The sequence below is a fragment of the Maylandia zebra genome, linkage group LG22 (assembly GCF_041146795.1).
Source record: "Maylandia zebra isolate NMK-2024a linkage group LG22, Mzebra_GT3a, whole genome shotgun sequence".
Lineage (NCBI taxonomy): Eukaryota > Metazoa > Chordata > Actinopteri > Cichliformes > Cichlidae > Maylandia > Maylandia zebra.
In genome coordinates, this window is record NC_135187.1 from 19,192,523 (window position 1) to 19,209,981 (window position 17,459).

The following is a 17,459-nucleotide window of genomic DNA, read 5'->3' on the forward strand; positions in this document are numbered from 1 at the left end:
ATGCAGTGTTTTTAAAAAGTGAGTGAAGAAGAAACCTTGCAATCTGGGAGACATGCAGATAAGCAGGCTAGACCTAGTGCAGCATGACTGGGAGGATTCACAGTCATCTGATCCAGGACTCACTATAAACTCCATAAAAAAAAAAGAAAAAAAAAGGCAAGTTTCAAGCTTAATATTAAAATAGAGAATTGTCTCTCTCCCTTCCCCTTAAAGTTTGTGCTCAATCATACACAGATCTCCCTTTAGTGTAAAGGCAAGCACACAGCAAAACACTTCATCTCAGACCCCATAAAAATACTTTTGTTTAAGAGGAAGTTTACCTCCCTTTTATTCATCAGACAAACAAAATCTATTATTAACTGGTCAAAAATCAAACATCAAGTTTCTTTTTGTTTTTTTAAATCAAAAATCAGCCAACAAAACAAAAACCCACAAATATATATAAAACTGCTATTATCAGATTAAAAACAAGCTACAAATAAATGAGATTTCGTCACACTCTTCATACTGAATATAAACAGTTTTAAACATAACTTTTTGCTACTTGCACAGAAAATCTGTGCGCTTTGCTCAAAATGAACCACAGGGCAAAAAAAACAACACACAAAACAAAGAGTTTTAACAGGCTAAATCTAGCTTCTTAAATGTGATCAGAACATATGCTGTACAGGAGGGCAAGTGAAAACACAGAAATACTGAGAAAAAGGCAGTGAATGTGTCAATTTGCACCTCAGGCTTTCCAAATGCTAACGATAGCTAGTGCCCAACCATAAGATAATGAATTCTTTTCTTTTTTTTCTTTTTTTTTTAAAGGGGGAAAAAAGAAAGGAATAAACATGCATGTTAAACTATCCATTTAAACATTACTTTGAAAGAATAAAACTCACTAAATATGGCATGTTTTGTTTTTTTTTGTTTTTTTTAATTCCCCCCCCCTCCCAAAAAACAGTTTGAGAAAAATCAAATGCCAAAACGCACAACAGCAAATGTTTTTTTGTAGAAAAACCAAAAACCAGTCACTTATCTCCTCACTGATGGGTAGTAGTGCAACATATCCAAGCTCACCCATCCTGGAGTCACCGCAGATTGCCCAAATAACTGCAAACTTGAATGGCTGATGGCGAGCTGTGGATAAAAATTTCCCGGGTAGATTGCCGCTGCAGAGTATCCTTCACTTGGGTTTAAAGCTCCAGTATAAACTTGAGGGTTTTCTCCTGTTGTGTAACCTAATACGGCCTGAGGCGGTGCGTACCCTGGATGTGAACTTGCGACATAAGGCATTTGGCTGTGTGACTCGTATCCGGTTGAAGGCACCAAAAAGTCAGTGGGGTTGTCTCCAGAAATTGTAGGGAAACTGCCCTGATGGCTGCTGTTCACCTCGGTGTGGGGCTGTTCTGTATAATGTCCCATAAACCTTTGCGTCAGCCTCTCGGTTACAATGGTACTGATGGGCAACTGGTCAACTCCAGAGCTGTCAGCCTCTGAGTCAGCATGTGGCTGTGGGATCTGTCCTGGGTTATGGCTGGTGTCTGTATAGCAAACAGGGCTGAAATGTTCAAAGACTCTTTGATCAGCAATAGTTGGTGGATGCTGTGGGTCTTTGGGCTCAACAGTGGCGGTAGTAGCCCTTGCACCAGATGCAGCTTCAACCTTAAAAGGATTTCCAGTCATCAAATGGTCCAGGGAAGATGAAGTGTCTTCTGAGCTTCCACTCAGACTGAAGCGTTGGTTCTCACTGCCTGCATTAGCAGGGTTTCCTGTCAGAGGCATGCTTTTAAATGAGCCAGAGGAAGTTGGAGTTTTTGTCACTGTATGCAAATTCAACCTATTTTCCACACTTTCAGATGAACCGGCAGCACAGGAGTCCACAGTATCAACAGTAACAGGAGCTTTCATTCTACATTCTCTCACCACAGCAATCAGGTGTCTAACCAATCTCCAGTCTACATCATTTATGCATGGCAAAGTATCAGCTGGCCTTTCCCTGGATGGGAGACACTGATCTCTGGGAGGCACTGACAGCGTTTGGCTGATAGTAGGATTAGCAGCCGAAGAGCATGCTGGTTCTGAGTGCGCCTCTTCCTGTTTCACATGCAAGCAGAGGGCAGGCTGCTGATAGTCAGAGACTGGTGGCGTGAGCTTTGGTTGCACAGGAGGCTTATAGCAGGTCTCTTCAGGGCTGAGACATGAGCCAGGATGGGGCAACAGTGAGGCAACAGGATCATCCTTCGAGCTGGAGCCGCTCACATTGGGAGGACTCTGGAGTCCTCTTTCTTTGAACCCATCCAAGTCACCAACCGTTTGAGTTGCCTCTAACTGAGGCTCCTGTGTGAGTTGAGCTGAAAAAAAGAAAAAAAGAAAAAAAAAGGACAGAATAGCACAACACAATTAGAGCCTGCAGAAATAAAAAAAAAAAAAAATTTCTTTCCACACTCTTTGAATAGTCTCCATCTCCAAACCCATGGAGAAGTTTCTTAATTTCAAAAATGTATATTACACATTAGTATAATGTAGATGCCACGCTGAATTTGGCTGATTTCATCATACACTCGCAAACACACGGTTAAACTGTCACTGTTCATGCAGTTCACAGCACAGGTGAGGTTGGTAAACCAATCAGATTACAGCACTAATATACTAATACTAAATATATACATATACGGTATGTCTGCCAGTGGCGTAGAACGCAAAATGGAAACATGCAGAGCCAGGTTAGCAAGCTTCACCTCACTTTTATTTTGAGCCTCCTCTCCCCTCCTGTCCAAAGCAATCTAACAGTGTGAAGCTTAATGCAAGAGAAAGCAAAATGCAGAGTTAGCTCACCTGACTCAAACCATTACACTTCAAATTACTGCAATAGGTGAAGCACAAAAACAACATTGCAGGCTTTGTTGTCAATAGTTGCTTGTATTGCTCTAACTCAAATTAAAACTAGTTACTCAATAGAGGATAAGTTGTTGTCCCATCAACCACTTTAAATAGCACAAAAATCTAATTTATATTGGCACGTTCAAATTTAAAACTCAGAACAGAAATATACAAGAAATTCATACATGGTTCTGCGTTGAGCTCAAGTCAAATTTTATGTAGTTGGGAACAATATTATTATTTACAACTACCATTGAATTTGTAAGCTTGTTCACATACAGAGAAATACCAGTAAATATTAGCTAATATTGAGGGCAGTTTCATTTTATGGAGAGACAGCATATCAACCCAAAAAAACAATAAAAACACCTTAAATAAAAGTTACATATTGATGTGTGTGCTATTGAGTGAAACAGGCATTTGATCACCACACAAACAAATGACTTAGTAGTAGAAACCCTTGTTGAATAACAGTGGTAAGACGTTTCTTGTAGTTGGCCCCCAGGTCAGAAATCTCCAGAGTGATTTTGGACCACCACTCTTTACAGAAACTAAAACAATAAAGTTGAAATAAAGCTTTTGAGTTGCCAAGCAGGAGCCAAGAAACAAAACTTCACTTCACCTCCCTTTTATTTTATTATTAGTATTTTTTATTTTTTATAAAATAGGATTGAGATCTGAGGTCTAGGCAGTACACAGGCCTGACTATTGGCCCCTCAACGCAGTGAGGTCATCCTGTACCCAGGAACTGGCCCAAAACAATCTTTTCTACCTCCAGTTTGACAATGAGGATGGTGTTCATATATTTCTCTTCCTCCAAACACAGCAGGTCGAGTTACCAAAGAGTGCAATTTTGATTTCCATCTGTCCACAGCACTTTCTTCCAAGTCTTCTCTGATGTTCACTGCCAAACTTAAGATGGGCCTGCACATGCATCTTCCTGAGCAAGGAGATCTTTGTCAGTCTATCACAGAATAGCGTGCTACACTGTGATGTTCTTGGCAACAACCTCCTAGTGTTTACTTTTGGGCCGATCCACCACCTCTCTCATGATCATCCTCACCCCACAAGGCAAGATCTTGAATGGAGCTCCAGACTGAGGGTGACTGAAGGTCATTTTATATTTCTTCAAATACTTATTTCACTCAATGACGTGCAAATCAACTGCAACTTTTATGTCATATAATTTTTTGGAAAGTTTGGTTGACATTCAGTCTCTCACCATCAATAAAAAACTTACATAAAAATTAGAGAAGTAAAAAAACTCAGCTGGGCATCAAATAATTAATTCCCCCTGAGCCTATGGAAGAAGTTCAGTTTTGGAAAAGCGACCCCTCTCACCATTGTCACTTCTCTGGTATCGCTCAGCTCTATGAGCTGATTGCATTTCTGTGGAAAGAGACTCATTTGGAACTGGCCGCTCATCAGACCGCTGACCTGTGCAACAGAAAGCAGAGGTCACACTTCATACTCCTCCTCCAGTTAACATAAAGAAGATGAAACATCGATTTAGCCGTTTGGACTCACTGTTGTGCTGTGGTACCAAGACCCTGCGTTCATCGTTGTCCTGCGCCAGGCCCAGTTTACTTGATTTGTCCGTATGCATATTTTGCAAAATTTTTATAGCTGAAGAACAAACACAGTTACTGTGTATTCACTTCACCTAAACTGTGTGGACAGTTATAACTTGATCTTATTGTTACCTTCACTGAATGGAGCCGTCTGAACACGTTCATGCAACTCCTTTCTCAGCGTAGTAACCTGTGTACAAAAAGGGGGAAAATATTATTACTATTGTCATTGATGTCAAAGCAGATGAATCGAGCCAATCTTTATAGTATATGGTCTTAACAGTCTACCTTTGGACTTTCATCTTGCTCCCGCTCTGAGAGCTTCCAGGAAACTTTCTTTAAGAGTTCCAGTTTCTTGTCTAAAGGCAGGTCTTCATCCCAGAACTTGTGGAGAAACTGAGGGTATACTTTCCGCTGAAAGACATATTTTAAAATTGTAGGAACATATACTGATCACTTATTATTCAAACATTTGAAAAACCATTATTAGGACAATACACACCATGTATTCGAGCTGGTGCTCAGAGCTGACCATGTGCTGACAGATGTCGCGGTGAGAGAGCGCCTTCTCGCAGCACGTGCATAAGAAAAGGGTTTCCAAAGCAATCCCGCGGCACTCCCACACATAACCCTTACCTGATGGAGAAACACCAGGGGGCACAAAGAGTGAGATAAAGTAATGAGAGTGGAAAGGAGTTTCAGTGTAGGATGGAGACACCTACCAACAATTGGTTCAGCATCCAGTCCCTTTGTATTCAAGAAGATGGACAAATTGCTGTCAGAAGTAGAGCGCTGATTTCTTCCCTCTGTGGTAGCACAGACACAATACAGAGTTTTTACTTTCAATCATAAAATGAAACAACACCATCAACACCACCGTCACCAACCTGTTGGAGTTCTTAAGAATGCCTGTGATGCACTGTGCTCTTCTGATACTGGATTGCCTCTAGACACGTGGTCCATCTTCTGCCTTGGTCTCAGCTGGTTCTGCCCTTCTGGATGAGCTGAAGCAGCTACAGGGAGTGGCTCTGAGCAGCTGAATTTGACAGTCAAAGGTTTTTGTGCGCATGCTGGCAATGTCCAGTTGTCCTGAAATTCTTCACTCTTCGGCTGCTTTGGTCTGTGGTCTCTAGCGCCGCCACGAAGCTCTGCCAAAACAAAGTTTCTACATTATGACTAATGCTAAAATGAGTTAAAGCAAGAAGAGAACCTATAAAATGTTACAGAAGCAGAATATGTAAAAATGCTCTATATTTACCAGGACACTGCATTTCAGACATGACTTCAGTGCAAGTCTGAATCTTTACATCTTCCTCTAAATCCTCAATTTCTAAATTATGTAGAAGAGATCTATTACTTCAACTTTAAACATTTATTTTATGTGTGATTCTATATAAAAAAAATTTAAAAAAGCCAGTGACAAGCATGGATGCATTACCTGCAGTTTCCTCGTCTTCAAGCTCGTCCAGAATCATGTCATCAGATTGTATGTCTTCACCTTCCGAGCTGTGTCCGATTGGCTTCGATGCAGCCAGGTCTGCCTCCACTTTTGAGTTCGAGCTCATTTCTGAGTTAACAGAAACAAATAGAAAAATCATATTCAAAACCTTTCTTAAAGATATATTCATTTGCATTTGGGGTCTCACCTTCTTTCTGGATCAACAGTGCCTGGTGCTGGTTTTTGTTCTCCACCGCTGGACATTCGTAAGTAGAAAGTTCTGACATTTTATTTATCCCTAAGAGACAATAAATGCATTTTTGAAATCAGCTGCTGGTATCCATAAACTAGGACCTGTTTGGAGCTGTCTTATTTACCATCATCTGAGCTTGAAACGTCGCATGGACTGGCAGAGGCAGAATCAGCTGGGGAGGTTGATGAGAGCCGCAAGCTTCTCTGATTCATTGACTTCACATATTTGACAGCTGAGAATCAAAAGATGGACAGGAAAAGAGTTCAAATCTGTGACTTCTTTGTCTATAAACTACACATACAGTACACTCATCAGATACATGGCTAATTAGTTACTGTACATCTTTCTGAGGCGGCTAAGATCTTTTAATGTCTGTTGTACAATGTGTCTTTTGTGGCCATCCTCTATGCGTTTACATGCTAGGACAGCAGGTTGACAGTTGCAGATGCCGACAGATTCAATAAACTGATCAGCAAAGGCAGTAACGTTTTGGGGAGTGAGCTGGACTCGAGGTGATGTCGGGGACCGGTTGTTGTCCAAGATAAGGACAATGCTTGACACCACCTTCCACTCACTCTATAACATGCTGGCCAGTCACAAGAACACATCTGGTGAGAGACTGATTACCCAACTGCACCACTGCATGACACAGCAAGTTACTCCTGCCTGTGGCCATCTCTCTGTACAACTCCATGTAAAGTGAAAGTACACACTACAATATCTATTTAGTAACTTTGTAATATAATGTATCATTTACCATTGTTATTGTGTTGAAGCAACTGGACACAGTTTCCCCAGGGATTAATAAAGTAGTTTGATTCTGATTGCCAACTGTGAATTCTTCATGGCACAAACTCAACTCAATTCAGATTCTCTGAATGTTTGCTTAGTCATTCTGACCAAGCAGTAAAGTCTCCCCCTCCCCCCCAGACAAGGTCTGGGCTGTGTGCCACGTTTACAGTCTCAAGCATTAAGAGACTGGATTCTCCATTTTAGGAAAAAATGAATCAATCTTTCTTTACCTTCATCTTCTGGAAGATGAGCCAGCTTTTCATACATGTCCTTCTTCACTTTCAGAATCTAGCAGGATAAATATAAACAACTGTAATTGAAAGCTTTACCTTATGAGCTGTCACTTTAATGTTGTACTCTCATGTGTATTCGTTTTGCCACACATAATGTTAAAAATGCAAAAAATCTGTTAATTGTGATTTAAATTGTCTGTTGGTAGACCTGTGGTTTGCGAGGTCCGAGACTCCTCTCAGCCTCGGTCAAGGGGATCGCTATCTCATTCAGTTTTCTCTCCATCTCTGATGGCTTTGCGGTCCAATCAGGATACTTCGTTTTCTAATCAGGGAAAAAAAAGAAAACAAACAAGATCCAATTAACATCTATATTACTGAACTGCTTCACAAGCTACACTGCATAGACGCTTAAAAGCACGCACCACATATTTTTTCCAGTGGTCTAAGCTGATCAGGTGATAGTCACTGGAACTGGTTAGCTTCACTGAACACAGCTTACAGTAGACTTGCTGCTTCTCCTCACACGATACCACAATCAGCTCATTTAAGCCTAAAAAGTAACAAAAACACAGGCTTCTGGTTAAAAATGAAATAGTGGAAAGAAATTCACTTTTTACAAACAGAAATAATAACTTTAATACTTGCCTACTTTAGGAAGGCCTTCACTTGGCTTTGTCTTATTACTCATGGAGGTTTGGGGTGGCTCTGTGGGTGGCTTCTTGTGTTCAGGCCTGACAGACGTGCCCGTGGCCTGATGAGGAGCGCCAGGTTTGTTACTTTTATGACAATGTGATGCATTTGGCCCCACTGAATTCTTCACATGTACGGTCTTTGCAGAAGTCTCCACACTCTCAGGTCTAACTGAGGTTCTGGGCTTTTTAGCCACAGGTGCCATTTGAGGGGTGGCTTTTGTTTTTAACTGATGAGATGGAAACTTTTCACTTCTGGAGGAAGGTGCAGTTTTGCAAGTAGCCTCTCGCACCACTGTGGATTCAGTCTGAGGAGGTATTCTGTTTGAAGAAGTAGCCGTCACTCTCGATGGAGCTCCGGTTCTGCACACTGCTGCAGATTCTGCAGTTGACTTTGTGTTTGGAGTAATACTGGCTTTGGAGGCGGTTTTTGTGCCACTTGCATTTGACACACACAGACTTACGTTTTCTCCACTTCTGGGAGTAACTGAACAAGTGACAGATTTGTTAGCTGGCTTGGGGGCTTTGTTACTCTTTGTGCCCTCTTCAGTTGATTGAGGGAGGACTTGAGTTATTCCAGTGCCTTTAAATAACGCAGACTCCTCTTGGTCGGCATCAGTCACCATGTTCACCACCTTCACAATGAAACAATGGCATTTAGTAGCAGTAGTTAAGTTTTTTTAAGCAGACACAAGCATGCAGTGTTCAGGTTGTGGATTTCGACCACGCACATCAATGCAGTAAGGTTTGGTACCAATGTTATCTGTTTGAATCTGTGCAAGTATCTCTGTTTAAAAAGTCAGTCTCTGATCCTATGTGTACCAGCTAGCAGGCAAACAGGGTTTGGATGGAGCCGGGAAGGAGAGCTCGGTCAGCTCTAACATGAATACATTTTCCTTCATCTCTTTAGTTTGTGCCTTTACTTCAGAATTTTCCATTATTGCAAATCTCACATGAATATCACGCATAAACTCTATTCATAATACACTTCACTTACCTTCACGCTGCCCTTTGTATTGTCATCATGTTGGTCGACTGAAGTGTCCACAGGTTTTACGCAGGTAGGAGCTGAGGATGAAGGGAATGTAGACCCAATGTCCTGCTGAGTTTGAAATGCCTTGACTGTCTCTATGGCTGTAATGACAGTGGGATAAAATGAGGAAATTCTGCACTTTGGTAGTTCTGTCTCTCCAAATTAGCTTCACTAAGGTGAAGTAACAACAAAACAACCCAAACACAGAAAGCAAGGTGCATCCTTACCCGACTGAAAGCTTTGTTTTGAGACCTTACTGTAAACTTCTTCATTTACATTAACATCCTGCAGTCAAAACAGAAATAAAATTAGTACCCCAAATGAAGATTTTAATTTTGGATATTAGTGTGAAAATATAATATATTTAAGGTTCAGACCAAACTTGAGATTGTATATTTTTTTATGCTAATCGCAAGTAGCTTTTATTTTGGTTCCCCTTTCTCCAGTTCAAGTGAACACAATATTTTTAGCCTGTCAAACATATTCTTCCTTCCTCTTGAAGAGCTAAGCCACAATTAAAGTTAGAGAAACTTCAATTATTGCTCCCAACCATATGATCTCAGAAATTAGGCAGCATATCAGCTTCTTAGATCCTTCTGTTAAATCGAGTCTTAGAAACTTCGATGTCAAATATGACACCGAGTGCAATGCTCAAATATAACATATGAGCATTGCACTGAGATAAAAAAAGAAGCCCAACTTAAAACTGAACATGTACTCACCACCAGTGGCACCTTGTGATGGTCAAATCCAGTCAGATGGCTGACGATGTCCTTCTCTGAGACCTTCAAAGAGCAGGACTCGCAGAGGTAGACCGGCTCATGCTGAGGACAGCAGCATTTAAGCAGAGCGATAAAACCTGTGGGACACATTTGTTTACCACTAACACTGTGGAATTAAAAGAAAATATCTCATTGCTAACTTGGCTTGCATTAGTGCCACCTTATTAAAATTTTTAGCAAGTGCGTAGTTGTAGTTATTTTATACACTTTGCAAATGCGCTCAGTCCTTTTGAAGGTCATAAGCTTTGTCTGGCGTGAATGTCCAGGTGATCTATTGTGTAAGGTGATCAGAGCACAAAAAGGCCAAGGCAAGCAAGCTTACAGACACAACTAACTGTAGATGAAGTTCTAGGTCAGAGGTGAGAGATACACTTTGCTTGTAACTGCATAGCAACAGTTGATGCAAGAGGTGTTAAAATAAGCATGAAATGAACAAGTCAACAGGAACCATCTGGAGGGGGAGACTTTTGAAACAAACAGCATGTATAGTAAAAATGTTGCTGATAATGGGAACTTGTCTAACTGTCACTGATGCATGTTATATTCTTTGTTGACGCAAGAAGGGGCCGAACCCTGACATATTAAAACCATTTTGAAGAAGTGTGCTTTTTAGCAAAGATCTATGCTGATGTTACAGTATACATCTTCCCACACGTGTGCTTAATAAAATCATCGTTTGATTGAACTCATCGGAGCCAGTGTTGGTTTGTTCTTATTCCCAATATCAAAGAATCGGGACAATACCATCCATGTTTTCCCCTTCTTAGAATATTTTTAGATAAAAATACTTAGCTCTCCTTATAATCAAAAAACAAGTAAAGGCATAATTATTAAAATAAATAAAAATCTATTACACATTATTGAGAGCTAAGAGGATGTCAAGAGATTTTCTACATTATACAATATAGCCAAATCTCTATAATACAATATAATCAAGTGTGCCTTATATTTTGTGTGTTCATATATTTTCACATAACCAAGCTTATTGTTAAAGAGAACATAATGCATTCCTTACTTCAGTGTGTGATGTCAGATAAGCATGATATACTTCTGCATTGTTATTTTCAGTGTATGTGTGCAAGGTCAGATAAGCTGAGATAATGCCTGACCTCTCCCCTTTCTGTTAAAAGAGGAAGTACTATGTAACTTACTTTCACTATAAATAAAGCAACCGAGCCTGCACTCGGTGTGTGTGTCTTCTCAGAGTCATTCACCCGTGCGCACGTTTCTAATACTCTGAGTCGGTCTGCAGTGTCTTATTTCTCTTACTTGTGTTTGAACAAATGTCTACCCCTGACAGAGGAGAAAACCAACTCTCGACATATCAAAACAAAAACAGTAAGATGGTCAGTAAAACCTTCCAAACCTTTGTCAATTGCCGCTTTGCAGGCTTCATCTTCATTGTTCTCCTTCTTTATGCTAATATCAGACATTTTTGGGGCTTTGTCACACGAGTCTTCTCTGGAGGTCCGACGCTGTCTTTTAGGGCCCATTTCTCTCCCCACACACTCAGTAGGACACGAGTCCTCTTGCGATGTTTCAGACACACTGTGCTGTCTCTTTCTTTCCATTTCTTTGTAATTCTTCAGCTGTGCTGGGACATCTTTGCTACTTCTGCCATCTTCTATCCCAGAGTCTGCACCATTATCTTTGTTGGCATTGTGGCAGCTTTGCTTCGCCCCAGCTGATCCTTTTATTTTAGCCTCTTCTGGCTCCTGCTTTATCGCCCGACACACCTCACCTGGACTGTTCATCACTTCTGAAGCCGCTTCACTTTTCAACCCCGAGTCATTTTCACTTTGTGTCGGTGTGTCACGCTCTTTTTTGATTTCTTCTACACCGACTGTGTTGGTGCTGCCATTTTTCTGACAGACACCTCTCACGCGTTGCTCGTCTTTTACAGTTATCCTCGGAACTGAGACAAAAAAAAAAAAAAAAAGGATATACAAGTCAGTCTGAGTACAGTTGTCATATTAGGCATCCATTCTGTAAACAAAAAACAGCAAGTCAGCTTTCCAAATAAAGACAATGCAATGCCACCCTGGGAGCCACGCATGCACATTTTCTGCTTGGACAATACTGAACATCTATATGATTCTTAAAACATTTTAGTGTACTTGCCCAGTTTTCTATGAAGTTTTATTTGGGGTTTAAGCTTTTTGTTCTCAGTTTTCCACTTTACACGTTCCAAGATTTTTGTTGCTGGAAAAGAACACATGAAAAGTGTCCAACCCAATGTATCTGCAGATGCCACTGAAAAAAAACATTAACTGCAACATAAATACTCACCTATAACGTAGGAGTATGGCTCCGTAATGGGACGCTGCAAATATATTACCTTCGAGAGAAGACCGATTCAAAAGCATAAGTGTGGAAAGAGCAAAAGTTTAAATTAAATCAACCATCTTTATCAACCTAGTAGAGAATACCTGTATGTGAGATTTATTGTGAATTGTTGCTGCCTGTTTTGCCAAGTCCAGTAATGTCTCTGCATCAGCGCTGGAATCCAGTGAGCCTGGGTGGAAACGGTCCTACGCACAGAGATGAACACAAGCTTTATTGACATGTCTTCAGTTCAGTTCTCTGGGATTCATTTCTCTACATTATTTGCATTTACTGGACACTTCAGACAGTAGGAATTAAACCTGATACAACATTTCCAACTTTCATCACTCAAGCTTCTGTGGAGCAGGGAAATTATTTTACTGCTATTGTTAAATAATCATCATTATTACCATTGCATTAATAATATAATCTGGAGTTTATATTGCATTCAGGGGTTGAACAGTGTGTGTCTTTCAGAAAGGCTAAAAGTCACAGGCTGACAGGAAACAGGCTTGCAGAAGCAGGAAGTTATTTTGAGCAGCAGGCTAAGACGAGGCTTTAACAATGTAACAGATAGCTTTAAGATGGCCTTAAGATGTTTATGATGATGTTAATTTTGCATTTCAGATGCAGTTATAACTATTGTGTACACAATGCATATCTGTGCTTATTTGAGTTGATGTTCAGGTTCTTTAAAGGTCTTAAGCTTCACTGACGTGACTGTTCAGGTGATACATGCTGAGGGAAAACTAGAACATAGAAGGAATTGCAATACATGCTTACAAAACACTTATATAGCAGGTCATTTTATATTAAGGTTTTAAGTAGAGGTTCTTGGTTAAAACATTTATTTAGTAGAAGACATACATATAGTCTCAGTGAGCCTCTGGTCTGGTGAAAGGTCAGAAGTGCAACAGGTGAATTGAGAAAGAGCATTTGAGGACGAGACAGACAGTTAGTAGGTGAAGAGGTGACACAAAGAGCATGTGAGGTCCACACACACACACACACACACACACACACACACACACACACACACACACACACACACACGAGTTAGATTTATTTAGAGGAGAGATTAGTCATGTCTCGGTGAAAGAGGAACAATTCACTTTAAGACAAGAACGGAAAGTACCAGCCATGAAAATAGAAGATGATCTTCTGGGTTAAAAGTCATTGTGGTGTTGATCTGATCTATGTATAAAATGTATCTGTGACGCATGAAGGGGCGTCAGTAAATCAAACCCTGATGCTATAAAATATCTGTTCATGCTTTGATTAAGTTGAAGACTACTTGCTGTCGGCGTACAGAGTGTCTTCCCACACGTGTGTATTCATTAAAAATCATTGTTTGACCAAGACCTTCTGGACCAAGGGTGGTTTGTACTCTCCCTCCTCAATTTTGAACCTTAACACTTCCTTTTTCCTGCAGTTGCTCATATGACTCCAAGCTGCAAGCTTTTACATAGTCTTCAGCTAACATTTGCTAATAAAAGTTTCTAAACTTTGTTACAAAGACTGATTCTTTAAGTGAAAGACTCAGCATTAGTCCTTTTTAGTTTTACTAAACAGTTACAGAAGGAGGAAGAAAAAAAAAAGCCCATTATAAACCATTTTATTTAAACATTTTGAAATAGTCTCAGATTTGATTTGAGAACAGAAATGCAGGAGGAAGAATACACTGCTTCTGGTACCTCCTGTCATCATTTTCTTCTAATTTACTGCAAATCATGAAAGTAAAAATAATTCATACTGGAAAAGTGAGAGTGCACTATAAAAAATGTATTTATCTCACAACACATAGGTGTAAGACGAATAGTGTGTAAGTGTATGTACCAATATCGTACCAAGAGTTCTCCACATACAGCTCTAACTGAAGTGAGAGATTGAGACCACATGCACCCTCAAGTTTCTCTGATAGCAGGCAGATGGGATAATTGGCTTGGGATACACAGTGCCAAGGGGCCTCGTAGGAGATAGAGCTGGAACCATATAGGGAGAGCTGGAAAGTACTAGAATTTCTGAATTCCTGGCAGGGTAATGCAGGGCAGACACTGTGCGATTTTTTTCAGTCGTGCGATTCAGCTCCTGCTCAAACTGTACGATTGACTCGCAGGGGTTAGAAGTTCGTAGGTCACGATGCAGGGTCTCACACTATACGGCCCGATGCTCTGATGCGACCTGAGTGCTCAAACTGTGCATCCATAAACTGAAGGTTATAACAGAAATTCTGTCGCTTGCTCTCCCTCTGTCTTTCACTCACACACCACCACCATCAACTTTGCTAAATTGCTAATTTAAAACATTGATCAGGCAGCTGTGATTGAGCAGCATTGTAAATCCAACTATTTTCACGGTTGTTGTGGCCGTGATAATTTTTTGAGGCCACATCGAAAGGGCTCGGATGAGCTTTCCAAAGTTCTAAAAGTGCCTCCATCGGTTGTGTCCAGATCACACGCTGCACTGCCGTGCTACTCCGTCTTTTTCACCGACTTTTATATGTTTGCGCGTGAGCAGTGTGAGAAGCTGCAGTGACACCCTCACTACGTGACCTATGAACTTCTAACCCCTGCGAGTCAATCGTACAGTTTGAGCAGGAGCTCACGACGGTTGATGAACGGGAGCTGGTCGTGAGGTGTTAATCGCTTCTCGTTACCCCACGTATACTACAGGATGCACGATGAAGGCCAAAATCGGGCCGATCACCAAAACGGTCGCACAACTGAAAAATCGGCTCAAAATGGGCCAAAAATCGCACAGTGTCTGCCCAGCATTAGGGAGTCACTGATTCAGCGACCTTGGTAGAGCTTCAATAATTTGGAGGTGCTTTTTGTCTAGCCTTTTCAGTTTAGTGAACTTGTATTGAAAAAAGAAAAAAAAAAAAATCCCCTTTGCCATCCTGTGGGATTTTTTGCACCCTTTAAAATAAATTAGGGATAATTTTGACAAGTGTAGTTTAAACAAATTATCAGTTCTCTACCTCAAAGTTTGGGGTTTCCAAATCTCAAACTCTGCTGAGATTGACCATCAAAACATTTTTGGGATGACTTTAAAATAGTCCACATTTTAAAGCCATTTAAAACAAAAGCCCAAAAAAAGTGGGGCGGGTGGCGACCACCACCTGTTCTGAAGATTGACTTAGTAATGACATTTTATCAGCGGAAACAATGTTTACAAGTTAAAAAATAAATGTAATGCAGAATTACTTTTTTTAGAAAATATTAAAATTACTTTTACCCTAATTTTATTGAATTTACTGAAACCAGTAACTCGATACAGAGCTGTCCCATAATTACATAATCACGTTCTTTCCATCTGTTGAATTAATAACTACTGACTAGCTTAACAGGATAATGTTACTGTGGCTAATATGCCTGGTAGCTAACAAATTAAACTAAAGATTATTGTACACTCACCTGGAAAAGGAAAAAAAACAACAAAAAAACAAAACTGCTGCTGCTTGCACTTATTTAAATAAATTATCTGTTAGTGGTGTCTTTTTGGCAGTTGTTTAAGTGTTAAATAGAAATTAAATAGAAATAAAACCTAAAGTGATTAAATTAAGTTGACATGGAGTCAATACTTTCCCCCAGGGTCCTAAGTTCCTCCTGTTTAAATTTAGAGTTTACCAAAAATATACAAGTCACTCTTCCACGGTACACACTTTACTCCTTTGTATCCAATATCCAAATCAGTATCATGCATCGATGCATGCAGACATGGGTAAGTGGGCCTGCTGAAGTTCAGAGCATGTGAATGGAGAAGGAAAGTGATTAAAGTTGGTTACTGGTGCCACTGCCAGATGGGCTGTTCTGAGTATTTCAGAAACTGCTGATCTACTTGGGATTTTTGCAAAAGAAGAGAACTTGGATATTCAAAATAAAAAGAAGATATTCACCAGGAATTTTGCCACATGTTCACGGCTGAATGCATGGTCGTAGCATTCGTGCTCTGACAGCCTCCTCTCACAGAGCAAACACAGAAAATGTGCTTCTGGGGAATTGGGTTCTTTGACATATAAATCATACATCACGATGAACTCGATGCCTGCAATGAAGAGATTAAAAGGAAGAATGAAAACAGCAGTTACAATCTGAGTAAAAATTTATTTCTATAGCACCTTTAGAGATAAACATCCCAAAGGGCTTCAGAACAAAATACCCAAGCACAAAAACAAAACATTAACCAAACCCAAGTCTCAAATTATTTTATTTTTTTAGCCGTTTCTGTTATAGTGCCAGCATGTTTGGGGGAGACAGACGCCATCAGATCCCCTCTTTAGGGCAAACACGTGTGCGGATCACTATGAATATAAGTATGGATGGGAGCGAGGAAATCTTTTGTTGCACTGTAGAATGGGAGATGTCAGCCTGTGTGTGAAATAAATATCTCAGACTTTCTTGGAATTACTCTCTTTATCATCTCCTTCCTCAACTCAACCAGCATCATTACAGTGGGATACAGAATTGGTGATATTCACTCTCTTCTGAGTCATAATAAGAATATTTTAATAGAGACCTTGACAGTCTTATTCTAGTAGTACTTACCAAGTAGAGGAAATGATTCATTTCCTTGGAGTTTGCTATATGTTTGACAAGGTGGAACTGCAGAGGCATAAACAAAAACAACCAAAAATCATTATTTAAAGAAAAAAAGTTTCAATTTAAAAAACAAAAATCAAAACCAACTTATCACTAACCTTCATTCTTCAAGACCTTGTGCTGTTGTTCAAGTCCCTCCAGTACTGCAGTCAAAACAAAATTTTTTAAATCTTGTTTTTTCGTTTTAATCCCCCCCCTAATAGCAATGTTCACTACAGGGTGCATACAGAATTTTATCAAACACGTAAACATTTCTACATGTTCAAGTTTCAGATTCATCTTTTAAAAAAAAAAAAAAAATTTAAAAAAATGTATTAACATTTCCCTCATCAACAAGCACAGAATGTCTGGCAAATATAAAACAAAAATAAAAGTGTGCAGGCACAGCAGCAGGGTACACAAAAGCCCCCACTTGTTTGCTTCTAATAGACCAGCGGTCCCCAACCTTTTGCGCCACGGACCGGTTTGTGCCTGACGGACCGTCCTTTAAGGAGTCGTGGATAAATACAACAAAATAAAACTAGTACCGGTACCGAAAAAAGAAGACTTATTCATAACACACGTGAAAAGACCCAGGAAAACAGAGTTAACGAAATAACGCTAAGAAAACAAACAAAAAAAACGATAAAAACCCTGAAAACCATACATTTCACACCCCAGTCTCAACTCTCGCGGCCCGGTCCCAAATGACTCACGGACCGGCCCGGGGGTTGGGGACCGCTGTAATAGACACACCATGTGCACTATTTTTGATATTAGAACGGACTGCTCAGCATCTCTGGTCTCTTCCTGTTATTCAATCACTATAGCCAAGTACAGCTTAGCAACTCAGTTAATATAAAAAAAAAAAAAATTAAAAAAAAGGGTATTGCTC

General features: G+C 40.1%; 1 protein-coding gene across 4 annotated transcripts in view; it reads right to left on the reverse strand.

Annotated features, from left to right (window-relative positions):
• Nucleotides 1–295: 295 nt before the first annotated feature.
• The window catches only part of LOC101470493 (uncharacterized), a 57,138-nt gene continuing 39,974 nt past the window's right edge, over nt 296–17,459 (reverse strand). For 2 of the 4 annotated variants that reach the window (XM_014410730.4, XM_014410733.4), the window contains 26 exons: nt 16,684–16,728; nt 16,532–16,588; nt 15,883–16,031; nt 12,089–12,190; nt 11,949–11,997; nt 11,781–11,861; nt 11,026–11,574; nt 9,600–9,736; nt 9,105–9,162; nt 8,842–8,978; nt 7,801–8,479; nt 7,578–7,705; nt 7,364–7,477; nt 7,153–7,210; nt 6,255–6,362; nt 6,086–6,175; nt 5,878–6,006; nt 5,698–5,769; nt 5,327–5,587; nt 5,162–5,245; nt 4,942–5,075; nt 4,728–4,853; nt 4,572–4,629; nt 4,396–4,494; nt 4,210–4,305; nt 296–2,339 (listed from right to left, as the gene is read on the reverse strand). In XM_014410730.4, coding sequence (XP_014266216.3) covers nt 1,021–2,339; nt 4,210–4,305; nt 4,396–4,494; nt 4,572–4,629; nt 4,728–4,853; nt 4,942–5,075; nt 5,162–5,245; nt 5,327–5,587; nt 5,698–5,769; nt 5,878–6,006; nt 6,086–6,175; nt 6,255–6,362; nt 7,153–7,210; nt 7,364–7,477; nt 7,578–7,705; nt 7,801–8,479; nt 8,842–8,978; nt 9,105–9,162; nt 9,600–9,736; nt 11,026–11,574; nt 11,781–11,861; nt 11,949–11,997; nt 12,089–12,190; nt 15,883–16,031; nt 16,532–16,588; nt 16,684–16,728 — 4,919 coding nt within the window. In that variant the 3' untranslated portion in view covers nt 296–1,020. Of the gene's footprint in view, nt 2,340–2,731; nt 2,786–4,209; nt 4,306–4,395; nt 4,495–4,571; nt 4,630–4,727; nt 4,854–4,941; nt 5,076–5,161; nt 5,246–5,326; nt 5,588–5,697; nt 5,770–5,877; nt 6,007–6,085; nt 6,176–6,254; nt 6,363–7,152; nt 7,211–7,363; nt 7,478–7,577; nt 7,706–7,800; nt 8,480–8,841; nt 8,979–9,104; nt 9,163–9,599; nt 9,737–11,025; nt 11,575–11,780; nt 11,862–11,948; nt 11,998–12,088; nt 12,191–15,882; nt 16,032–16,531; nt 16,589–16,683; nt 16,729–17,459 lie in introns of all 4 variants that reach the window. The other 2 variants (XM_076879452.1, XM_014410732.4) reach the window with 2 other exon arrangements.